Source organism: Xenopus tropicalis, chromosome 9 (assembly GCF_000004195.4).
Source record: "Xenopus tropicalis strain Nigerian chromosome 9, UCB_Xtro_10.0, whole genome shotgun sequence".
Classification (NCBI taxonomy): domain Eukaryota; kingdom Metazoa; phylum Chordata; class Amphibia; order Anura; family Pipidae; genus Xenopus; species Xenopus tropicalis.
This window is the reverse complement of record NC_030685.2, coordinates 82,910,077-82,936,746: the sequence shown is the minus strand read 5'-3', so window position 1 is coordinate 82,936,746 and position 26,670 is coordinate 82,910,077. Positions and strand designations below refer to the sequence as shown.

Sequence of the window (26,670 nt, the reverse complement as noted above, 5' to 3'; positions counted from 1 at the left end):
TGTTATTAAAGATAAAACGCTGTCACAAAGTAGCCCTAATATGTATTTAAAGCAATATTATTCTGTGGTATTTAATGCTGTTGGGGCAAACTAAATATAAAACCCCTGAGCTGTTTATGGAGGGCAACGGGGGGGGGGGGGGGGGGGGGGGGGGGCGCAGTCGACTGGAATCCCAGGGGCCCCCCACAAACGGGGGTTTGTAGGTCGTAGGAACCAATCAGCACCGAGCTTTAGAACGCTGAAAACAAGCTTCTGATTGGTTACTATGGATTATTTAACTTGGGCGGGTGGAGCCATGGTAGGGCAACAAACTGGGGTAAAAAGGGGTAAAAAGATACAGGGTCACACTGGCCAATGCTGGAAGGGCCACATTCCCATCAGCTCATTCTCATTTCCACCATTAAAACCTATTCCATTTGGCAGTGCCTATATCTCATTGCTGTGTGGGGGGCCCCAGGGTGTCAGGTTGGAGACTGGAATATAAATAGAAGAGGGGATGATAAATAATAGAAAGATAAGTAATAAAAAGTAACAATAATAATAAAACTGGAGCCTCACAGAGCAATAGCTTTTTGGCTTCCGGGGTCAGTGACCCCCAAGCTGGAAAGAGTCCGAAGAAGAAGGCAAATAATTCAAAAACTGTACAAAATAAATAATGAAGACCAATTGAAAAGTTGCTTGGAATTGGCCATTCTATAACATAGTAAAAGTTAACTCAAAAGTGGAAATGTTGAAACCTGACCGTTGCTATGCAGGTCTGGGATAACAGACAGGTACTGAGAGCAATGGACTCTGCTGGGAGGCAGCGCCTTGAACTCTGCGGTGGAAGGTTCCTTGTGCCACTGAGTCCATTAATCAAAGTGCATGAAAGCTGGGGTTTGGCAGCGGTGCCCATCAGATGGCAGAGAACTGAATATCCTTATGCTGGGGCAGCTCTCTGTTTAGCCCCGCCCCCCCGCCGTCTCCCTCAGCGCAAATGTTATTCTGCATTGGAAATGACCAGAGCGTTTTTGGGACGCTGTATGTTTTTTTGGTGGGAATTTGCTTGAAATGCGTGCCCCTTCTTGTACCTGGCACCTCTCCCAGGGCCGCGGGCAGCAGCCCAGCCCAATATTTGCCATCTCAGCCTTGTTTATGTTGCTAATTTTTAGTTGTGGCCTGTGGCCTGTGGCCGGGGGAGACTATATTTGGACGCGGCGCGGGGCAGGAGCGGGTAACAGTCATTCTATGAAGTTGCTGTTTGATTTTTTTTTTAACTGTTTCAATACTTGGGGAGGGGGGGGCTGAATCTAAAAACATAGTGAGGCTTATTCACAACTTGGGGCCCCAAGCAAAGGTGCCTTTCATTGGATTCTATTATCTCTATAATAGACACCACCAATAGCCAATCCAAAGGCTCCTCAAAAACCCCTAAACTCAACCCTTGAGTCCTGTACTTTTCCCCATGTATTTACTGCCCACATGATCCCCCTAGATCAGCGGTTCTCAACCTGTGGGTCGGGACTCCTTTGGGGGGGGGTCACCTAAGACCATCGGAAAACACATATAACACACATAATTTTATGGTTGGGGGTCACCACAACATGAGGAACTGTAGAGGAAGGTTGAGAACCACTGATCTAGAGCCTTGTTTTGTTCCACCATTCTAACCCTTCTCTCTGTGTTTGTACAGAACATTCCGCCGCGGCCAAGACCGGAGGCTGTTTCCCCGGAGGAGCACTGGCCACACTGGAGTCTGGTGAGAAGATACCAGTTTCCCAGCTTCGCCCGGGTCTACGCGTCCTGGCCATGGACGACAGTGGGAGGCCGACATTCAGTGACTTTTTGAGCTTTCTGGATCACCATCCCAAAGAAGAGCACGTGTTCCAGGTGATAAAGACTCAGGACCCCCACCGACAGTTGTTCTTGACACCGGCCCACCTGATCTTTGTGTCGGACAATTATTCCACACCGGCTTATGATTTCCAGGCCGTATTTGCCAGCAGCGTAAGGCCAGGGCAATATATTCTGGTATCAAGTGTGGTGGGGCTGATACCCGCTAAAATCATGTCGGTGAGTGCCCAGACAGACTACGGGGCTTATGCTCCTCTAACTCAGCACGGGACACTGGTGGTAGATGATGTGGTCGTGTCCTGCTTTGCCCTGGTACAGAAACAGAGGTTGGCCCAAATGGTTTATTGGCCTCTCCGGGTACTCTACAATTTAGGGATAATGGCAGGAACGGAACCATCTCAGCAGATGGGCATTCACTGGTATAGCAAAGCTCTGTATCACTTGGGCAGGCTCATACTTCATGGGAATGAGTTCCATCCTTTGGCAGTCGTCCAACTGGAGAGCTGAGCCCAACATTGACAGGAGAACCTTAGAACCTTAACCTTGGACATATGAACTCCTTCCTCGTTTGTAGTCGATTGACTTTGATAGGTTTATAGAAAGGATAGCTGCTGACTTGGTCCTATGGACCTTCTATTAGAACTGACGAAACTCCTTCCTCGAACCAACGTGGCGGTCTCTTTCTCCAGAGGAATTGGCTTCAGAGTAGGCCGGACCTTTTATGTAACAAACACATTGTGAAGGGTTAATCAAGGATGTCTTCTCACATTCAGTGATCTGAAGCACCGCCTCAACCAAATGGTACAAGAGGAGCACGACATTCTAGAAGTGTTGTGTGACCACCACAAGGACCATGATTACCTTCATCTCAACTGCTCTCCAGGAGCAGTCTAGAACCACCCAGGACACATCATTGTCTCCACACAAATAAGATTGTCATTGTGGGCATTACCCAACCACCACGTGGAATGGGCTATCACCAGCTGTGACCATGACGGTCCCTTGAGAAGATCTCTCTTTATCTCCCACAATGGTCTGCTGGGTGTAGGTTGCAAGGGTACTGACCAAAGCAGACACATCCCGTTCCGTTCAAACATTGTCATTCTTATTATGTTATTTTATTTAATATTTTCCATAAATATGCTTTCATTAGTTTGCTGCTAACTCTTAATACTCACGCAAGTGTCTCTTTTCAGAGGAGCAGTAGATCAATTCAACGATACTCTTGTTGTTTGTATAGGAAGGGGTGGTTCCCTTCATAGAAAGATGGGGGTCTGGCTGTCCCAGAAGCAGGTACAGTAAAGCCTACAGCTGCTAGACAACCTCATGAGGGACAACCCTAAGAGAGACCTGTCTGAGGAAACATTCTGAGGTCTGAGGTCATTCTGAGGTCTAGTAACCCATAGCAACCAATTCATTATTTCATAATACTAACTACAGGCGACCAGTAAAACATGAAATGCTGATTGGTTGCTCAGGGATACATGTCCAGCACTGATATTGCCCCCTCCAAAGTCAAAAGGTTCTGCAGGAGCTGAGGTTCCATCCTGAGGTTCTATCTCTGTTCATGAATGGCAGATAAATGCTGTATAATTAAATTATTATTATTATTATTACTGGAATGTTGATGGCATAGCATCAGAACCGTTTGCACCCCTTTGGTACCTGGTCCAAAAAAACTTACTATAGAGGGCAGTAGAGGGTCACGTGAGCCTGAGCGTACCCAATTGGTTGGTACTGGTAAATGGATTCTAACCAGTATGGCTCTTGGGTATATATAATATAGAATTTATACCAGAGAGGGGCCCACTAGGAGGTTCCCTGGTACCCCGACAGGCCAATCCTGGGACCAGCAGTGCTTTATGGCAGAATGTTCCAAGCAGAACATTATTTCCAGCAGGAACAATATAATAGTTGGATGAAGCCCACTGCCCCCTAGTGGCTGCCCTTGGTCATTGCACGCTTAATTTCATAGTGCAACAAATGCCCCTCTCGAGAGGTACCACCCAACTGAATTATGAAGTGTTTGTAGGTATTAGTTACCCCCCTAGAACAGGGGAGTCCCATTTCTCACCCCCCCCAGCACCCTCAGATTTTATTAATAATGAATGGCGGCTGGCTATTTAGTAGGAATGACTGCTCCTCGCTCCCTTGTGCCGAGGGGCCGGAGGCAGAAATGATGGAGAAACTGAGTATTGTGGGCACTTGATGGTGTAAAATGGGGGGCAGTCAGGGGTTAGGATGGCACTGTGGCGACGAGAGGGTGTAGTTCTGCCGGCCCACCTATTTATTTTATCCTGCTAATATGTACAATAGATGTATAAAATGTTTCTTGTTGATATATAATATATAAATATATAAAGCAAATTGTTATTGTTATTATTATTATTATATTTCTGCCAGTACTTTCAGGGTTCGGGGGGAGCCGAGGGTTTTTAGGGTGAGTTTTATTTAAGGCAATTCGCAGAATATTTCCCAGGTTGAAGAAGAGGTGATGGAAGAGGAATCTGCAGACTAAAGGGCTACCTACCCCCACACTGTTCCTGCTGAATTGTGCTTAGTACAGGGGAACCCCTATGTGCCATAGTTTGATGGTATCTCTCTGTACAGGCTATGGGCAAACTTAGGGGGCTGTTCCTGCTGAATTGTGCTTAGTACAGGGGAATCCCTATGTGCCATAGTTTGATGGTATCTCTCTGTACAGGCTATGGGCAAACTTAGGGGGCTGTTCCTGCTGAATTGTGCTTAGTACAGGGGAATCCCTGTGCTGCCATAGTTTTATGGTATCTCTCTGTACAGGCTATGAGCAAATTTAGGGGGCTGTTCCTGCTGAATTGTGCTTAGTACAGGGGAATCCCTATGTGCCATAGTTTTATGGTATCTCTCTGTACAGGCTATGAGCAAACTTAGGGGGCTGTTCCTGCTGAATTGTGCTTAGTACAGGGGAATCCCTATGTGCCATAGTTTTATGGTATCTCTCTGTACAGGCTATGAGCAAACTTAGGGGGCTGTTCCTGCTGAATTGTGCTTAGTACAGGGGAATCCATGTGGGGAGAGACTCAGCCAGTAGTTGACCATAGCAGCTTGGGAAAGGCTGAACTGAAGTTGAGTCACATTCAGAGGAACCAGGGAGACAATGATGGATGATGGCGTCGGGGCATTGGGTGGGTTGGATGATCTGCAGGTTCCTCTTCAGGATCCTACTGTGTGGGGGAAGGGTGCGATGTCCTTCAGTTCTGCAGCACATAGAGGGGTCCATCTTGTAAGGGGGGATCTCCATGGGATCCTTAGGGTTCTGCTGAGGGAAGGTCCTTGTTACAGGGGTGGGAGGAGCCTAGAGGGGGGGTACAGAATGTAGGGGGGCAGCCCAGCAGCTCATACAGGGGTTCAGCACAATAGAGCTCAGGTCTTCCAATAAAATTCTCTTTCAACTCAGATCCTGCTCTCGTGTTGTTATTCAGCCGGGACTGGCGCCATTTTATTCACGTTTCCCCGAGGCGGAGGCTCAGCAGAATTACATTTATTTATATTGTTTTCCACCCAAGTCCCAACTCCTTCATCAGCCTCGGCCTGTGCTGGTCCCACTGCCCCACTGCCCAATGCGGCTACGCCAGGGAAACACCGCCAGGGGGCAACTCCTCTTGGCCCGCCCCTGCTGGTCACATGTTTAAAGCCAAACATCGCATTGGATGCTATAGGTTACTGCCCCCGGGATTTGGTTCGGGATTCGGCAAAGATTCTGCCTTTATCAGTAGGATTCCGCCAAATCCTTAACAATCATGTGACTTTTTGTCACATAAACACAGGGGGCTCCCAATAGTTCCTGGGGCCCCCAGCAGTTGCAGGGTCTGTTTCCACCCCTCCAGTGCGGCATCTATAATACAGCCAGTCTGGGGGGGGGGGGGTAACTATAATACAGCCAGTCTGGGGGGGGGGGGGTAACTATAATACAGCCAGTCTGGGGGGGGGTAACTATAACACAGCCAGTCTGGGGGGGGGGGGGTAACTATAACACAGCCAGTCTGGGGGGGGTAACTATAATACAGCCAGTCTGGGGGGGGGGTAACTATAATACAGCCAGTCTGGGGGGGGGTAACTATAATACAGCCAGTCTGGGGGGGGTAACTATAATACAGCCAGTCTGGGGGGGGGGTAACTATAACACAGCCAGTCTGGGGGGGGGGGGGTAACTATAATACAGCCAGTCTGGGGGGGGGTAACTATATTACAGCCAGTCTGGGGGGGGGGGGGGTAAGTATAATACAGCCAGTCTGGGGGGGGGGTAACTATAATACAGCCAGTCTGGGGGGGGGGGGTAACTATAACACAGCCAGTCTGGGGGGGGGGTAACTATAACACAGCCAGTCTGGGGGGGGGGGGGGGTAACTATAATACAGCCAGTCTGGGGGGAGGTAACTATAACACAGCCAGTCTGGGGGGGGGTAACTATAATACAGCCAGTCTGGGAGGGGGGTAACTATAATACAGCCAGTCTGGGGGGGGGGGGGTAACTATAATACAGCCAGTCTGGGGGGGGGTAACTATAATAACAGCCAGTCTGGGGGGGGTAACTATAATACAGCCAGTCTGGGAGGGGGGGTAACTATAATACAGCCAGTCTGGGAGGGGGGGTACTATAATACAGCCAGTCTGGGAGGGGGGTAACTATAATACAGCCAGTCTGGGAGGGGGGTAACTATAATACAGCCAGTCTGGGGGGGGGGGGAACTATAATACAGCCAGTCTGGGGGGTAACTATAATACAGCCAGTCTGGGGGGGGTAACTATAATACAGCCAGTCTGGGAGGGGGGGTAACTATAATACAGCCAGTCTGGGAGGGGGGGTAACTATAATACAGCCAGTCTGGGGGGGGGGGGGGTAACTATAATACAAGCCAGTCTGGGGGGGGGGGGGGTAACTATAATACAGCCAGTCTGGGAGGGGGGGGTAACTATAACACAGCCAGTCTGGGGGGGGGTAACTATAATACAGCCAGTCTGGGGGGGGGGGGGTAACTATAATACAGCCAGTCTGGGGGGGGGGGGTAACTATAATACAGCCAGTCTGGGGGGGGGTAACTATAATACAGCCAGTCTGGGAGGGGGGGTAACTATAATACAGCCAGTCTGGGGGGGGGAACTATAATACAGCCAGTCTGGGGGGGTAACTATAATACAGCCAGTCTGGGGGGGGGGTAACTATAATACAGCCAGTCTGGGGGGGAGGTAACTATAATACAGCCAGTCTGGGGGGGGGGGGTAACTATAATACAGCCAGTCTGGGGGGGGGTAACTATAATACAGCCAGTCTGGGGAGGGGGGGTAACTATAATACAGCCAGTCTGGGGGGGGGGTAAACTATAATACAGCCAGTCTGGGGGGGGGTAACTATAATACAGCCAGTCTGGGGGGGGGTAACTATAATACAAGCCAGTTCTGGGGGGGTAACTATAATACAGCCAGTCTGGGGGGGGTAACTATAATACAGCCAGTCTGGGGGGGGGGTAACTATAATACAGCCAGTCTGGGGGGGGGGTAACTATAATACAGCCAGTCTGGGGGGGGGGGGGTAACTATAATACAGCCAGTCTGGGGGGGGGGGTAACTATAATACAGCCAGTCTGGGGGGGGGGTAACTATAATACAGCCAGTCTGGGGGGGGGTAACTATAATACAGCCAGTCTGGGGGGGGGTAACTATAATACAGCCAGTCTGGGGGGGGGGGTAACTATAATACAGCCAGTCTGGGGGGGTAACTATAATACAGCCAGTTGGGGGGGTAACTATAATACAGCCAGTCTGGGGGGGGGGGTAACTATAATACAGCCAGTCTGGGGGGGGGGTAACTATAACACAGCCAGTCTGGGGGGGGGGGTAACTATAATACAGCCAGTCTGGGGGGGGGTAACTATAACACAGCCAGTCTGGGGGGGGGGTAACTATAACACAGCCAGTCTGGGGGGGGGGGTAACTATAATACAGCCAGTCTGGGGGGGTAACTATAATACAGCCAGTCTGGGGGGGGGGGTAACTATAATACAGCCAGTCTGGGGGGGGGGTAACTATAACACAGCCAGTCTGGGGGGGGGGGTAACTATAATACAGCCAGTCTGGGGGGGGGGTAACTATAATACAGCCAGTCTGGGGGGGGTATATGTGGCGGCGGCGTTGCCTTAAAGGCCCGGAGTATGGCGAAGCCTCTCACATAAACATTGGGAAATTAGGTTAAACTCTGCGCAAAGGGCCGGTCTCCCCCAGGAAAGGGCGGCGCGTCGGAACCAGACGGAGGAATCTCTCAAACGAAAATATTTTGTGTATAAATATCCTATAGTTTTGTGGGCCTTAAATTTTGGTTTTGAAAAGTGGCCAATTCTATCCCACAAAGAGCTAAAATGAGCCGTGATGTAAGGATCTCGGTGCCCGGGCCTGTGAGTCAGGGAAAGTGGGAATGGAGGGCCAAGCTAGGGGCAGGGGGACCGGCGGGGCCACACAGGGGCCCCCAGTAATGCCAGGAGCCTGAGGGTATGAAATATCCATTCTACAGGGCAGCAGGGCATGCTGGGAACTGCCCCCAAACAGCCATAGTAATACGAACTTATATATATATATGGAGGCAATGATATGGCCACTAGAGGGAGCTCCTGTTCCATGAAACTATATGAATGATACCTTTTAGCAACCTCTAATGTCCCAAAAGCTTGCAATTTATAATCTACTCAGCCAATAAAAGCTATCGCTCACTCTGTATTCTCTGGTTATTTCATGGCTGACACAGAACAACCCTCTGCTATTACTTTTGTTCCAGCTCAGGGAGGTACAGTGGAGGCTGCAGCTCTGAAGATGCAATTGCTGCTATGGCCACTAGAGGCCAATAAAAATGCTTTACACAGCGCAACTAGTTTGATGGAAAAGGAGCTCTCTCTAGTGGTCATAGGCAGTAATTGCATCTTCAGAGCTGCAGCCTCCATTGAACCTCCATTTGTTGGGATAAAGAGTATCTGTAAGAAGGTAACTAAGCTTCAAATGCATCTACTTACACTGTGTGTGGGTAGGGTTGCCACCTCACCCCTTTAATACCAGCCACATATTGAATCCACATCCTCCATATATATTGTATCCTGCCCCCCCCCCCAGCCCAATAAATAGTGACTGTCTGTGGCACCTTACAGCCCCCTTGGCATTCCCAGTACCCAGAGGCACAAACAGCCCCCCCAGCCCAATAAATAGTGACTGTCTGTGGCACCTTACAGCCCCCTGGCATTTCCAGTACCCAGAGGCACAAACAGCCCCCCCAGCCCAATAAATAGTGACTGTCTGTGGCACCTTACAGCCCCCTTGGCATTCCCAGTACCCAGAGGCACAAACAGCCCCCCAGCCCAATAAATAGTGACTGTCTGTGGCACCTTACAGCCCCCCTGGCATTCCCAGTACCCAGAGGCACAAACAGCCCCCCCCCACCAGCCCAATAAATAGTGACTGTCTGTGGCACCTTACAGCCCCCCTGGCATTCCCAGTACCCAGAGGCACAAACAGCCCCCCCCCAGCCCAATAAATAGTGACTGTCTGTGGCACCTTACAGCCCCCCTGGCATTCCCAGTACCCAGAGGCACAAACAGCCCCCCCCCAGCCCAATAAATAGTGACTGTCTGTGGCACCTTACAGCCCCCCTGGCATTCCCAGTACCCAGAGGCACAAACAGCCCCCCCAGCCCAATAAATAGTGAGTGTCTGTGGCACCTTACAGCCCCCCTGGCATTCCCAGTACCCAGAGGCACAAACAGCCCCCCCCAGCCCAATAAATAGTGACTGTCTGTGGCACCTTACAGCCCCCCTGGCATTCCCAGTACCCAGAGGCACAAACAGCCCCCCCCCAGCCCAATAAATAGTGACTGTCTGTGGCACCTTACAGCCCCCCTGGCATTCCCAGTACCCAGAGGCACAAACAGCCCCCCCCAGCCCAATAAATAGTGACTGTCTGTGGCACCTTACAGCCCCCCTGTCATTCCCAGTACCCAGAGGCACAAACAGCCCCCCCAGCCCAATAAATAGTGATTGTCTGTGGCACCTTACAGCCCCCCTGGCATTTGGCAGAACCCACAGATTGCCAGTCTGGGCCAGTTGGGATTTCAGTATGGCTACTGGTGCATCAGCCTAAGTGCCTGTAACTGTGCCGGCTGCTGAGATGCTGCTGTATGGCAGCTCCGCTCTGTTACTCCTGGCTCGGCCCCCGGGGCCACAGGCAACAGGATCCAGCGACTGGGCTCCCATCAAGCTGAGAAAATATTGCTTCTCACAAAGATCCACACACGGCCCAGAACCTCCGCTCCTAGTGCAGCAACTGGACCCGAGACCAAGGGGAATGTGTGTATTGGAACCAACAGGTTTACTGGTAAGTAATCGCTAAATAAAGGGGATATAAACACCTTCACATTGATTTAATACTATTAAAATGTAAATAATGTATATAACATTTCCTTCCATTAGGCACATTCAGGGTAACTTTTTCAATTGGTCTTAATTTTTTATAGTTTTTGAATTATTTGCCTTCTGACTATTTCCAACAAATGGGGGTCACTGACCCCGGCAGCCAAAAAACTATTGCTCTGTGAGGCTACAATGTCATTGTTATTGTTACTTTCTATTACTTAGCTTTCTATGTAGACCTTCCTCTGTTCATATTACTGTTAACTATTGCTGGGTTAAACTATTGCTAGGTTAAACTTGACCCTAGCAACCAGATAGCTGCCAATATTCCTAATTGGAGAGCTGCTGAACAAAAAGATAAATAATTGGAAAACCACAAATAAAAAAAAAAATGAAGACCAACTGCAAATTGTCTCGCCATACTGTACGCCTTTACCGAGTCTGTTGCAATTAAGGCTGCAGTTTACGCCTTTAGGCAGTAGAGGGAGCTCCTCCTCTCCTCAATTGAAATAAAACCTATAGAACCCAATGGAAAGCAATTGGCTATTACTGCTCCAGCCGAGCTCTCCACCCTGAGCGAACAGTGGGAGGAGAGCAGCCCACAAGTAGGAAGGAGAGACAGAGAGTGTCAGTATTGGAGGGAGATTGGATTTACTTTTCAATTCAGCCAATGGGCTCCCTTCCAGCTTTCCCTAAACACGTCCCAATAAATACCCTTCCCCTATATCAACCCATATTCCATATGAAGCTCTATTCATAAGGTTAAATCAACTGATCTGGAGGCGGAACGTTATTTGTGAACAATAATCTTTGCCTTGGTAACATAGTTGCCAAAACAGAAATCTTTTTTATGATAAATGAGAATTAAATTGATAATCAGATAATAATTTAGTATTAATCAGTGTAGGCACTTTCATTCTATGAGGTACAACTGTACCTATAGAGCTACATAAATCACATTCAGCAAAACCCTTTTATAGCATTTAATAGGGTGAGATTCCATGAAAGATACTGCCCCCTTCAGGTAGTAGGGAGAATGACTGCATCCTTGGAAACAAAATAGCTTCCATGGAGGTAACGCCCATCAAGGCCAGAAGGGGGCAGTGTCTCACTGCAAATGACATCCCCATTAGAGGAAGAACAGATTAAACATTAAAAATGTTGGAAATAAAAACAAATACATTCCAAATAAAATCACACTTTTCCACCCCAGTTTGACAGCAGTTTTGCTTTTATTTGATTTATAGAGGTTTCACTGCTCACTGACTCCCCAATAACAGTGACAGAGAAGGAAGTGCAGTCATTGTGCCCTTGTGCCCATATGACAGGACCAAGAGCGGATCGGGCCCCTAACTACTTAGATATCAGGGCCGGCCCTCCCATTCCTAGTAGCCCATGTTATTTGCCCACTGCCTGCCCCGGCCCCCTGGGTGGTGGGTCTTTTCTCCTGCCAACTAAGTAGGACCCACATTATAAAGAGTGTTTATATAAATAAGAGATGCCCCCCATTCCATAATCTCTGCTGCCCATTGTGCCAAAACACGGCACTGCATTGCCCACGAAATGGAACCACTCTGACACCGCTCACCCCATCCCCTCCATGGCCCTATATACAAGGGTCTGTAACTGCCAGCTGCCGGCTGCCGGCTGCCAGAGGGTCCCTCCCCAGGCTGGTAGTGGTGGGAGAGGACCTAGGTTAGAAAGAGCCCCCCCTTTGGTGCCCTATTGCTCCACAACTGGTACCGCCTGGCATGCTGGGAAAAATAACTAAGGGCAGTTTTCATAGCCAAAAGTGATATTAGATGGAGGTGCGCTGTACTACTGCAACTTGTAGCAGAAAAGGAGCAACTTATCTGGTCTGTCCAGTTACATAGGAAACCTTTATTGGAATCAGATACATATTTATACATACACATAAGGGTGGAAGTATCTGGATTCTAATCAGGGCCGGATTTCTCTTCTGGGCGCCCCGAGGCCTCCCCTGCTGGTCACCCCCCCCCCCTCCACCCATGTGCATGCACGAACGCACGACACCCCCCCCTGTGCGTATGCGCGAACGCGCGACAACCCCCCCCGCACCCGCGAGTGCGCATTTTTAAACTCCCATACGGAGCAGGGGGGAGAGGTCCCGACTGCTCCGTATGGGAGCCAAATTTAAAAATTTTCTTGCGGCTGGGCGGCATGCCGCCCCTAAACTTCTGCCGCCCTAGGCCCAGGCCTTTGTGGCCTCTCCACAAATCCGGGCCTGATTCTAATGCCCTCTTGTTTGCCACCACATTTTGCATAGGAGTCAGTGGAAAGTGACAATCCCAATGGCAGCTCCCACCTATACACATAATGACAGATAAGCAGAATGTTCTGAGCACAGGATTAGCTGTACCTTCATATTGTACTGTGCTTGTCCCAATGGGACTCTAGCCCCAGTAATAGAGGTAATTATTGGGTTACTATTAAATGGGTTGTTCACCTTGAAATTAACTTTTGGTACAGGTATGGGACCTGTTATCCAGAATGCTCGGGACCTGGGGTTTTCTGGATAAGGGATCTTTCTGTAATTTGGATCTCCATAACTTAAGTCTGCTAAATATCATTCAAATATTGAATAAACCCAATAGGGCTGTTCTGCCCCCAATAAGGGGTAATTATATCTTAGTTGGGATCAAGTACAGGTACTGTTTTATTATTACAGAGAAAAGGGAATCATTTAACCATTAAATAAACCCAATAGGGCTGTTCTGCCCCCAATAAGGGGTAATTATATCTTAGTTGGGATCAAGTACAGGTACTGTTTTATTATTACAGAGAAAAGGGAATCATTTAACCATGAAATAAACCCAATAGGGCTGTTCTGCCCCAATAAGGGGTAATTATATCTTAGTTGGGATCAAGTACAGGTACTGTTTTATTATTACAGAGAAAAGGGAATCATTTAACCATTAAATAAACCCAATAGGGCTGTTCTGCCCCCAATAAGGGGTAATTATATCTTAGTTGGGATCAAGTACAGGTACTGTTTTATTATTACAGAGAAAAGGGAATCATTTAACCATGAAATAAACCCAATAGGGCTGTTCTGCCCCAATAAGGGGTAATTATATCTTAGTTGGGATCAAGCAGGGCCGGAACTAGGGGTAGGCAGAAGAGGCAGCTGCCTAGGGCGCAACGATTGAGGGGCGCCAGGCAGAAGGCAGGCCTCTCCTGCCTACCCCTAGTGCTACTTTGTCATGTACTTGTAATGACAAGCGGCGGAGGCAATGACCAATCTAATCGCACTGCCCCCCCCTGCGCTTTAGCGCACATGCGCCGTTGGGGGGGGTGGGCGGAGTTGGCCGACTGGGTTGCCTAGGGCGCCCGGTCGGCTTGGCCCGCCCCTGGGATCAAGTACAGGTACTGTTTTATTATTACAGAGAAAAGGGAATCATTTAACCATTAAATAAACCCAATAGGGCTGTTCTGCCCCAATAAGGGGTAATTATATCTTAGTTGGGATCAAGTACAGGTACTGTTTTATTATTACAGAGAAAAGGGAATCATTTAACCATTAAATAAACCCAATAGGGCTGTTCTGCCCCAATAAGGGGTAATTATATCTTAGTTGGGATCAAGTACAGGTACTGTTTTATTATTACAGAGAAAAGGGAATCATTTAACCATTAAATAAACCCAATAGGGCTGTTCTGCCCCCAATAAGGGGTAATTATATCTTAGTTGGGATCAAGTTCAGGTACTGTTTTATTATTACAGAGAAAAAGGAAATCATTTTTAAAAATTAGAATTATTTGCTTATAATGGAGTCTATGGGAGATGGGCTTTCCATAATTTGGAAATTTCTGGATAACAGGTTTCCGGATAAGGGATCCCATACCTGCATGATGGAGAGAGTGATATGATGGTTTTTGAGTTAGTTTCTTATTTAGCAGCTTTCCAGATTAGCAATCTGGTTGCCAGGGCCCATTGACCCTAGCAACCATGCACTGATTTGAATGAAAGGCTGGAATACAAATAGGCGAGGGTCTGAATAGAAAGATTAGTCATAAAAAGTAGCAATAACAATAAATGTGGAGCCTTACAGAGCATTTGGGGTTTTTGGATGGGGTCAGTGACCCCCATTTGAAAGCTGGAAATATTCAGAAGATGAATGCAAATAATGCAAACGCAATAAAGAAGAAAAATTAGGGCTAATTGAAAAGTTGCTTAAAATTAGGCTCACTAACCGTTTACTTAATAGAACGAGTGTAATTATTAAGGGAATCTCTAGGGGTTGGGGGGGGGATAACAGACAAGTGATCCCACTGCGGATAAAGGGCTGTGTGTGGGAGGCCGAGTGCGGCCGACAATGGCAACATCATCATCAATTTGTACTAATTAACATTATAAAGCTGTGACGCCAAAACATTGTGGAAGAAATATGACCCTACTCTGCCCTCCCAACATCTGTGAGAGACCCCCCCCCCCCCCCCCCGTTCCCACAAGCCCCCTGTCTCCCAGCTCAGCAATATTATAGCGGGGGGGGATTCCCCTTCTGTTGTGACGTCACAATGGAACCTCCCAATCCCATAAGGATATAGTGCAGGGCCAGTTTGGGGCCCCAATTAGTGGGAGAAAATCTAGATAAAACTACAAGGGGGTTATTATAATAATAATAAGGGGGAGACTGTATTGTTTAACCCTTACCTGGGTACAGCCCTGTAGTGGAGACTGAAATCCAGGGTTGGACTGGGGGGTGTAGGGCCCACCTGGGCTGCCCCACATCCACCAAGGTGCCCCCGCAGGGTGCGTCACCAGCATCCCCCCACAGGGGCCCCCACCGTGCCCCCTAATCCCCTGCAGGGGCCCCCACTGTGCCCCCTAATCCCCTGCAGGGGTCCCCACCGTGCCCCTTAATCCCCTGCAGGGGCCCCTGCCATGCCCCCTAACCCCCTGCAGGGGTCCCCACCGTGCCCCTTAATCCCCTCCAGGGGCCCCCACCGTGCCCCCCTAACCCCCCACAGTGGCCCCAACCATGCCCCCCCTAATCCCCTGCAGGGGTCCCCACCGTGCCCCTTAATCCCCTGCAGGGGCCCCTGCCATGCCCCCTAACCCCCTGCAGGGGTCCCCACCGTGTCCCTTATTCCCCTCCAGGGGCCCCCACCGTGCCCCCCAACCCCCCACAGTGGCCCCAACCATGCCCCCCCTAATCCCCTGCAGGGGTCCCCACTGTGCCCCTTAATCCCCTGCAGGGGCCCCCACCGTGCCCCCCTAACCCCATGCAAGGGCCCCCACCGTGCCCCCCTAACCCCATGCAGGGGCCCCTCACCACCAGCCCGAAATGCGTCAGGGGAGGACATCGGCAGCCAGGGGAAGCAGCAACAGGGATTGGGTCTGGGTTATTAGATTTCAGCAGGGTCAGACTGGAACACCAGGAAAACACCCAGTGGGCCCTGGGCCCAGTCCGACCCTGCTGAAATCTAATAACCCTGTTACTTGGCAACCACAGGTAAAAACCCCACATGTAGGGGCCCTTATTCCTAAATAACACAAAGACGCACCCCCCCCCCCCCCCCCGTGCCATTAATCTGAAGGCCGGAAGCTTTAAAGGGGACCTGTCACCCTAAGAAATAATTCCAAATCCTTTTGTATCATGTTAGTAGAGCAAAATAAACTTTACTTACACTTATATAAACTATTGAATTTTTTTTTCCTTCAGTTTTGGAATTTACGGTCACAGCCAGCCGCCATTTTGTAATCACTGTTATTAAGGCAAACTGAGTTTTATCCCAAAATCTTATAATCTGGGTGATATCTAGGAAGTGCTGAATGGAAAATGAAATTGATTGTAATTGAAAAATCTGAGCTGTCAATCATATATTGCCTGCCCCGCCTCTATGCCTTCGGCATAGAGGCGGGGCAGGCAATATATGATTGACAGCTCAGATTTTTCAATACATTTATAACAGGTATGGATGATTTAATTAAAAAAAGAATTTGGGTTTCATGTTTTCTTTCTAAAGGACTTTTATGTGGGAGTGACAGTTCCCCTTTAATAACACAAAGATGAGAATAAGTGCCAGGAGGGGGCTTTGCCCTGTTGACCTTATCACTTACCCGTGAACTTTAGAGGGTCTAATAAAGAGATATGCACATACGACCCATGCCCCGGGGGGGCCCAGACAGTGGCTGTAGGGCCCGGAACGCCCCCCCTCCCTTTACCCCCTGGACATAAATGTGTTAATGTGTCTTTAGAGCCATTTAAGTACAATGACAAATGAGCCGGCTATTGTGGATAAGGGAGTGACAGATGTGTCAGGGAGTGTGTTGGCTTTCAGCCCGGTGAATAGGTAGGTGGGCAGACGAGATCCCCCTTCCCGGCTTCTGGCCACTGGGTCGCTGCTGGGGCCACACTGGGACACGACTCCGGGGTAAAGTGATCACAGATGCCAGGCCGGCCCATTTGCACTTTCACTTTTCATTATCCTAATTACCTCTCACAGCAGGCAGAATGATGGAGGATAAGGACTGACCCCAATTAGCAAACTGGGACCTTGTGGCCCCCCTAGGTTCGACGTTAACAAAATGACCCCCTGTGGGTAAAACTAGTTCCTTCCTTATGCCGAGGGCCTGTCATTAATAGGGCCAAATCATTATTTGATTTGCAGATAAATCTGGGTTTATAGATGATTAGTTGCAGTACCACTTCTCGCCAGCATTGGCCAACAGTCCGTTTTCCGCATAGGGCTGCAATAGAACAGCGCCACGGGGCTGCTAATAAAGCATTGATGTTTGTAATGGAATAATATCTGTATAAAGCATCACCAGTCCTTGCAACTTTGGGACACGGAGTTCTGCCCCAATAAGGGGTAATTATATCTTAGTTGGAATCAAGTACAGGTACTGTTTTATTATTACAGAGAAAAGGGAATCATTTAACCATTAAATAAACCCAATAGGGCTGTTCTGCCCCAATAAGGGGTAATTATATCTTAGTTGGGATCAAGTACAGGTACTATTTTATTATTACAGAGAAAAGGGAATCATTTAACCATTAAATAAACCCAATACGGCTGTTATGCCCCAATAAGGGGTAATTATATCTTAGTTGGGATCAAGTACAGGTACTGTTTTATTATTACAGAGAAAAGGGAATCATTTAACCATTAAATAAACCCAATAGGGCTGTTCTGCCCCAATAAGGGGTAATTATATCTTAGTTGGGATCAAGTACAGGTACTGTTTTATTATTACAGAGAAAAGGGAATCATTTAACCATTAAATAAACCCAATAGGGCTGTCCTGCCCCCAATAAGGGGTAATTATATCTTAGTTGGGATCAAGTACAGGTACTGTTTTATTATTACAGAGAAAAGGGAATAATTTAACCATGAAATAAACCCAATAGGGCTGTTCTGCCCCAATAAGGGGTAATTATATCTTAGTTGGGATCAAGTACAGGTACTGTTTTATTATTACAGAGAAAAGGGAATCATTTAACCATTAAATAAACCCAATAGGGCTGTTCTGCCCCAATAAGGGGTAATTATATCTTAGTTGGGATAAAGTACAGGTACTGTTTTGTTATTACAGAGAAAAAGGAAACAATTTTTTAAAAATGTGAATTATTTGATTAAAATGGAGTCATTGGGAGATGGCCTTTCCATAATTTGGATAATGGGTTTCCGGATAAGGGGTCTGATACCTGTATGAGGTTTATAGATACCCAAACTGGGGCCCCATTGTTAACATCATATAATATTAGGGGTAAACGCTACTTTGCTGTAAGATTCAATAGTTACACAGGGTTGAGGAATCATGGGAAAGAATAGGAACCATGGGGACTGGCCATGCCGCTTATTTTACCCAATCCAGTCCAGACCCCTGATATGAAACCATGGAGGGAACATTAGCCGAGCACAGCTCTGGGTGCTGATGTTGGGGGGCCCTAAGCTCCTACTTACACTGTTGCCCCACTAAGAATCCTGTCCACTATGTAGCCCCCATCTCTGGGCACCTGTAAACACCCTAAAGAAGGCACACTTACCCTTTAATATTTGCTCTCAAATTATGGAACATGTCCATAGGAGGAGGGGTAGTCAGAATTACCCTGGGCACATTATAAAGTTATTCAAATGTCTGGAAATTAGGAACTTGTCCGGACTCAGAAACCAGTGTGGGCGGCAGAATCGTATTCTTTAACTCAGTCTTAATAAATAACCCTATGATACCCCTAAATACATCCCTCACGTCGGCCATTAGTGATCGGCCAATCAAGGTAATGGGCCCTGAGTAATGGGCTCTGGGTATTTATGAGCTCCCTGTATATAAAAGAAGGTGGCGACTCTTCGTTCGTTCTAACGGCGCAATTTTACAATGAGCAGGGAGTTAACTGCTTCAGTGCCTCATGCAGGAAGGGCAATAACAATGGAACTGATTAGATGACATCATCACATAATTACATCATTAATATGACATCAACACTGTATACTGGCTTTCTCATAGGCATTATGGCAGCCCTTTTATTTTATATATATATATATATATATATATATATATATATATATATTGTATATGACATAAACGGCTTAACAGTCAGTGCCCCACTGGGCCCCCTATACCCCCCCAGGCCCCCAGCAGTTGTAGAGTCTGCTCCCTCTGCAGTCACGGCCCAGGCAGACCAATAGGAACATCTGATGGTGGTGCTGAAATGGCGGCATCTTTTGTTGGCATGGGGCGCCCTGTGAATGGGTTAAGCCTAGAATTTAATTCTGTTAATTGGAGGTCATGTGACTCTATGGAGTCCTTAACAATCAATAAAGGGAAAATGAAAATGTACTTTGGGTGATTAGATTCATGTAGTCTCTCGATATTTAATTACAGGCTGAAGGTGGAAGTGAGAGCGGGAGGAGGGCTGTTTGGAAGCCTGAAAACTGACAGCAAAATAAAGGGGGGGGGGGCAATTACTTTTGTGTGGGGGGGCTATTGGTCAATAAAAAGATAATTTAAAGATATCTGCCCTTATTGAAATGAAGCCCATACATTGGCTAATACACATTGGTGTCCCAGCAGTTGGACTTATAGCCAAATGGACAGATACTGGATGAGCCCCCCCCCCCCCCCCCCCATTTAAGAGCTCAAACCTACAGAGATTCCCAACCAACCCAATGGGCACATCGGTGCGTTTGAATGGAAAATGTATTCTCTATTTACTCAAGAATTTTTGAGTTGCTTCTTCAGGGGTTTTTAAGTTGAAGAAAACAGAAAGTACAGATGATAAATATCTTAGAACAAGAAAAGAAAGGGACACTTCGCGGCCACCCCCCTGCTATAATAAATCAGCCCTATTAATCAGATGCCCAATAAGCCCACAGCGCAGCCCTGACCGTCCCACTGTTGGGGGGGGTGGCTAATAGGGGGGGCAGTGGACAAAGTCGAACCTCTCTAATTCCTGCTGAAGGTCTGTTCCTCCACAATAGCCCCAAAATGAGCCTTTATTTTTGCCTGGTGTTGTTCTTAGGGCCCCATATTACTGGGGGGGGGGGGGGGGGGCAGATGTTACACTTCAGGCCTAAATAGAAGAAAAGGGTTTTTGATGGCTGATTTGTTTCAATTACCAGGGAAAACCCCTGCAGGTTTCAGATGACCCACAAGGCATTGGGTCAACCCCAAAGGAGGGCATTGGGCATAAAGGAGGGCAATGGGCATCTGGTTAGTAGCGGAGGGGTTAATGGTCGGGATGACTGACCTTGCAGTGAGTTTAGAGACCTGTCAGCCTGTGGCTTAGAAATATCTGCTAAATAAACATGAGGCTTAACCAGTTCATCACTTTAATGATTCCCCAACAGCCACCCTCCCTCTGTCCCTGCCACTCTCCTGATTAACCTGCCACTCACAGCAACGCCGCCATATCCCCCATATCCCCAGTCTCTTCTGCCCAACGGCGCCAACAGCAGGCTGAGGATGGGCACTAAATACTCACAGGGGCAGCCTATAGGGCTCATCTACTGGGCAAATCCTATGTATATATATATATAGGTATGTATGTATAACTTTATTTATAAAGCGCTACAAGGATACGCAGCGCTGTACAATCTTACAATATTTACAATTACACACAGGGAAGACAAGTGTTATAATAAATACAGGTATAGGACCCGTTATCCAGAATGCTCAGGACCAAGGGTATTCCAGATAAGGGGTCTTTCCATAATTTGGATCTCCATACCTTAAGTCTGCTAAAAAATCAATAAAACATTAATTAACCCCAATAGTATTGTTTTGCATCCAATAAGGATTATTTATATCTTAGTTGGGATCAAGTACAGGTACTGTTTTATTATTACAGAGAAAAGGGAATCATTTAACCATGAAATAAACCCAATAGGGCTGTTCTGCCCCAATAAGGGGTAATTATATCTTAGTTGGGATCAAGTACAGGTACTGTTTTATTATTACAGAGAAAAGGGAATCATTTAACCATTAAATAAACCCAATAGGGCTGTTCTGCCCCAATAAGGGGTAATTATATCTTAGTTGGGATCAAGTACAGGTACTGTTTTATTATTACAGAGGAAAGGGAATCATTTAACCATTAAATAAACCCAATAGGGCTGTTCTGCCCCAATAAGGGGTAATTATATCTTAGTTGGGATCAAGTACAGGTACTGTTTTATTATTACAGAGAAAAGGGAATCATTTAACCATTAAATAAACCCAATAGGGCTGTTCTGCCCCAATAAGGGGTAATTATATCTTAGTTGGGATCAAGTACAGGTACTGTTTTATTATTACAGAGAAAAGGGAATCAGTTTTAAAATTCTGAATTATTTGATTAAAATGGAGTCTATGGGAGGCGGGCTTTCCGTAATTCGGAGCTTTCTGGATAACAGGTTTCCGGATAAGGGATCCCATACCTGTACAATAAATAAGAATATTTATTCTCATACAGAGAATAAGTGCCATGTGGTATGAGACACAGTAGGAAGGAGGTCCCTGCCCCGTAGAGCTTACAATCTAAGTGGGTGGGTAACATACAGGCACAAACTGGAAGGTAAGAGGCACCAGGTATGGGCATTTCTATCTATGACTATAATAACAATGTGTATCCCAAGGCAAAACTCCCACTGATTCAGTGTATGTAGGTGCACAGGGGCCATTAAGTCCAAAATACACAAATATTGACAGATGATTAAAAAATGTACTGATGCCTATAAATACCAGGAATAAATAAATATATGTCTAATTTTAATCTGTGAAAAGTATTGCATGAATTCATAATTAATATTATCTATAGCTGGGCTAGAATATTCTAATGGCAGCGTAAAGGGGGAGAGGCATGAAGTCTGTGACTTAAAAGGTGGGACTAAAATATTATCATGGCAGCTTACAGGTGGAGGGGCCAAAGAAGCAGCTGGAAAATAAAGTGGGAATGGAAGGAATAGCAAGGCAAGATGGCAGCAGTGGGACAAGATGGAGGTACAGGTATGGGGTCCCTTATCCGGAAACCCATTATCCAGAAAGTTCCGAATTATGGAGAGGCCATCTCTCATAGACTCCATTATAAGCAAATCATTTTAATTTTAAAAAAAATATTTCCTTTTTCTCTGTAATAATAAAACAGTACCTGTACTTGATCCCAACTAAGATATAATTACCACTTATTGGGGCAGAACAGCCCTATTGGGTTTATTTAATGGTTAAATGATTCCCTTTTCTCTGTAATAATAAACAGTTCCTGTACTTGATCCCAACTAAGATATAATTACCCCTTATTGGGGCAGAACAGCCCTATTGGGTTTATTTAATGGTTAAATGATTCCCTTTTCTCTGTAATAATAAAACAGTACCTGTACTTGATCCCAACTAAGATATAATTACCCCTTATTGGGGGCAGAACAGCCCTATTGGGTTTATTTAATGGTTAAATGATTCCCTTTTCTCTGTAATAATAAAACAGTACCTGTACTTGATCCCAACTAAGATATAATTACCCCTTATTGGGGCAGAACAGCCCTATTGGGTTTATTTAATGGTTAAATGATTCCCTTTTCTCTGTAATAATAAAACAGTACCTGTACTTGATCCCAACTAAGATATAATTACCCCTTATTGGAGGCAAAACAGCCCTATTGGGTTTATTCAATATTTAAATGATTTTTAGCAGATTTAAACAGATCCATATTACAGAAAGATCCCTTATCTGGCATACCCCAGATCCTGAGCTTTCTGGATAATAGGTCCCATACCTGTAGTAGAGTAAGATGCCAACACTTTATATCAGTGGTGCCCAACCCGTGGCCCTTCAGTTATTGCTGATATACAACTCCCAGTAGCTAACAAACAGTCAGAGGGTGCAGGGAGTAACCAACAGGTAAGGCTATAGGTTCCTGCTTTCTATAAATAATTAAACCAATGTTTGATTTCCCCCCCACCTCATTACCAGTAACGAGGACCCTGCATAGATATCCCCTTAATTGTAATTAGCAGTGGAACAGGGGCAAACACATGCCCACCAGGGGGGCAGATCGGCTCTGGGCAGATTCTCAGGGCTACAAGGATTCCATGTTAATAATTATCCCACTGATGAAAAATGCCCATTATCTTGTAAATGAGGTGCATTAATTAGAAGCCAAGGTCTCCCAGGGCACTTTGATTTATCCATCTGTAACACATGGGAATGTGACTTGGCAGAAAATGTTCCGTCTGTATTAACCCCTTGTGCGCTCCCACGGGCAGGTCGTGGCCTAATCGCTGTAGAAGGAAGTGTTTGAGCCAGCTTGGGTTCCTGCCCACCCCAGCAATGAGCAGCCTGTTACTGTGTCAGTACCGGTATCAAATCATTTCTACTAAGGTCAGAACCCTTTAGGCCCAATAAAACAAAATGGTCCCTGGGGTGAAATAATTGTTCCCTTGGCTCTGAGGCGTGCCTCTCTGCCTTTAACCCCTGCTCCTTCAGCTCTGTGCCCCACTATACCCCTACTACACCCCTACTTTGCTCCCTCTGGGAACTATGGGCCTAATAGTAATCTGCCAGTGATGGAGCCCCCAGATGTTGCCTTTTCTGCCCAGAAGTGTGAGTTGCCATGCATTGGCCCCCTAGTCAGAGCTCCACCAGGGGCCGAGATATTGCTGCATAAATAAGAATAAAAAATCTCTTGTGGTTCTGACTAAGTTGCCTAACCATGGCCAACATAAACTGCCAATTAAGCCCCTTCAGAGTGAGTTGTCAGCTTATTGGCCAGTTTATGGGCCTGCCCTACCAAAAACCTGCCATATATCTATTGTAATTGGCAAATGAAAAAACCCATATACATAGGCCCACAGCATGATCTGATCATTGACCCTGGGGCGGAATGTTCAAAGGTGGCCATAAATATTAAGATCCGCTTGTTTGGTGAGGTTGCCATAGGAGTGGACCTTCTCCCGATATGCCAATAGTTTGGCCCTAGGGCCAAATAATTGAATTACAACAATGTGCATAGGAGCATTGGACTGAGGACCGGACCAATGAGCCAATGTGGTCCCCGATCAGACGGGAAAATCAAACCTGCCCAATCAACATCTGGCTGATTTTCAGCCCCACACACAGGCAGATAAGCTCCTGAATTGGTCGGAAGGACTCGAACCAGCAGGCTAAATCTGCCTGTGTATCGCCATCTAAAGGTCCCCATACACAGGCCGATTCTAGCTGCCGATATGGGTCCCTTAGACAGATTCGGCAGCTAATCGGCCCGTGTATGGGCACTACCGACGAGCCTGCCCAATCGATATCTGGCCTGAAATCAGCCACATATCAATCGGGCAGGTTAAAAGATCTAGTCAGATCGGGGACCACGTTGGCTCATTGATGTGGCCCCCGAACCGACTTTGCCTATACCCGTCGTTATAACTCGACCGTAGGTGGGTATATCGGGAGAAGATCCGCTCGCTTGGCATCATCGCCAAGTGAGCGGATCTGAAGGTGTATGGCCACCTTAACACTTGTTCTTTGTAGAACATAGAATAAAGTATCCAAGTCCATAGAACTTTCTGTGTATGGTCAGTATAGTAACAAGCGTCGGACTGGACCCCATTGCTCCAGGTCCATGTGGCAGGTATGTGATTTTTTTTCACTCTGTTATAAAATCCACATGCTGATTGGCTAATTAGCAATTAGTTGCAAACGTTGCTCAGTTCTGCCCCTTTGGGTACAAGTTGGATTTATCTTTAAGGGAATGGTGCCCGCAGTCTGGGGGAGAGGGTAAAGCTGAGCCGGTTTCTCGGCTGGGGGTCATATTCCCGCACACAAACAATCCGCCTTTATCAGCTCTTCCTTGGAACTCACACACGGATGTGCCAGGGATCAGGTGAGAGGTGGGGGATTAGCAGGTAACAAATTGCCCTGTAATCAGCGCACTGCAGCTCATTAACCAGCCATAATGAAGCTCCATGGAGCAAGGGTTACACATTACACAGTCTGCCTCCTACTATACATTAGAGCACAATAAATAAGCCCCTAAAGACATTTTTTAAGCTTTTAAAGCAAAATTCTCAACAGCCCCCACACTGACACTATATCAGCAGAGGGGAAAGCAGCTTTGCCCAGATAGAGAGACAGTATGGAAGGTAAGTGTGTCCTGCTCTAGTCTCTGTACTCATGGGAATGTCAGATTGTGTCTGAGCGTAAGGTCACCAGGTTGTGTGAATAACAGGGGGACACAAAATCCTGCAACATTGAATTAAAATTGTCCTTCAGCAACAGCTAGAGGGTCTCAGGGCTCTACAGATGCACATAATAAAATGTTACTATTACCATTTTGGCCTACTCCTGGTTTATTATTCCCTTATAATCTCCTTGTTGCTGTGCTGTCTCCATCTTGTCTTACTGTCACCATCTTGTCCTACAGTCTCCATCTTGCCCTACTGTCTCCATCTTGCCCTACTGTCTCCATCTTGCCCTACTGTCTCCATCTTGCCCTACTGTCTCCATCTTGCCCTACTGTCTCCATCTTGCCCTACTGTATCCATCTTGCCCTACTGTCCCCATCTTGCCCTACTGTCCCCATCTTGCCCTACAGTCTCCATCTTGCCTTACTGTCACCATCTTGCCCTACAGTCTCCATCTTGCCCTACAGTCTCCATCTTGCCCTACTGTCTCCATCTTGCCCTACAGTCTCCATCTTGCCCTACAGTCTCCATCTTGCCCTACAGTCTCCATCTTGCCCTACTGTCTCCATCTTGCCCTACTGTCTCCATCTTGCCCTACAGTCTCCATCTTGCCCTACAGTCTCCATCTTGCCCTACTGTCTCCATCTTTCCCTACTGTCACCATCTTGCCCTACTGTCCCCATCTTGCCCTACTGTCACCATCTTGCCCTACTGTCACCATCTTGCCCTACTGTCACCATCTTGCCCTACTGCCCCCCCCCAGCTTGTCCCATGATTGCCATCTTGCCCTACTGACTCCATTACTGGTTTCTGTCTTGTTCTACTGTTCCATCTTTATTTACTGTTACAGCCCTTATTTTGCACCCCCATTAACTTTTTTATGCATTGCTCCCCAACTCTTTTTACCTTTGAATGTGACTCACAGGTAAAAAAAAGGTTGGGGGACCCTGCTCTATTGTTATCATCTAGTCTGTCTCCATCTTGCCCTACTGTCTCCATCTTGCCCTAATATCTCCATCTTGCCCTACTGTCTCCATCTTTCCCTACTGTCTCCATCTTGCCCTAATATCTCCATCTTGCCCTATCCTCTTCATTTTGTCCATCTTACCCTGCTTTTACCATCGTTCCCTACTATACCTGCTTGTCCTGGTTCCAGGGCAATTACTGCGATTTGCCCCCCTGCAAGGTCCCAGTCAGATGTGACAAAGCTATACAGTATCCCTCTAACTCTGCTATCCAAGCACACTGTACAATTACAATAACACGGAGCAATGAGAAGTAATAAAACAGAATATGAACCTGCTGACCCATACCCTGCGCATAGGGAGCACTGCTGTCAGTGGGAATAGTACAGTAAATAAGTTGGAGACAGACCCATTAAGTTCAACTGTTTCTTATCTGATTTGCTTGGTTTTACCAACTAAACCAACTTACTTCCAAAGGTGAAAGAGTTAATTTACTGCAGACTTTAATTGCTTTACTTTTTGCTTTTTTTCAACCAGAAGATTGTTTGGTGATTTAAAGACGTTACTTTATAAAACATTTACTTTTAAATCCTACAGATTCCTTGTGTTGGAGGAACAGAAGCTGCGGCTCAGCCTGATTTCCCCTGAGTCAATTGGCTCTATATCAGGCAGCAGACAGGCTATAATAGGCTTTATTAAAGAGCGGGCGGAGTAGGGGGGCGTTGGGAGAGCGGGCAGAGTAATTACCAGTCTAGTCAGTGGGTGGCCTCTCCGTTCCCTTGTTCTGTTCTGTCAGGTACCAACTAATGTCACCCCTTTATTGAATAGAGAAT

The 26,670-nt window shown here is 46.9% G+C and overlaps 1 protein-coding gene across 1 annotated transcript in view; it reads left to right on the top strand.

The window, feature by feature from the left end:
- ihh (indian hedgehog) overlaps positions 1-4,200 on the top strand; it is a 42,667-nt gene extending 38,467 nt beyond the window's left edge. Inside the window, exon 3 of the mRNA XM_004917635.4 lies at positions 1,673-4,200. Within this exon, the coding sequence (XP_004917692.1) occupies positions 1,673-2,340 (668 nt within the window). The 3' untranslated portion in view covers positions 2,341-4,200. The remainder of the gene's footprint in view (positions 1-1,672) is intronic.
- The last annotated feature ends 22,470 nt before the right edge of the window (positions 4,201-26,670 follow it).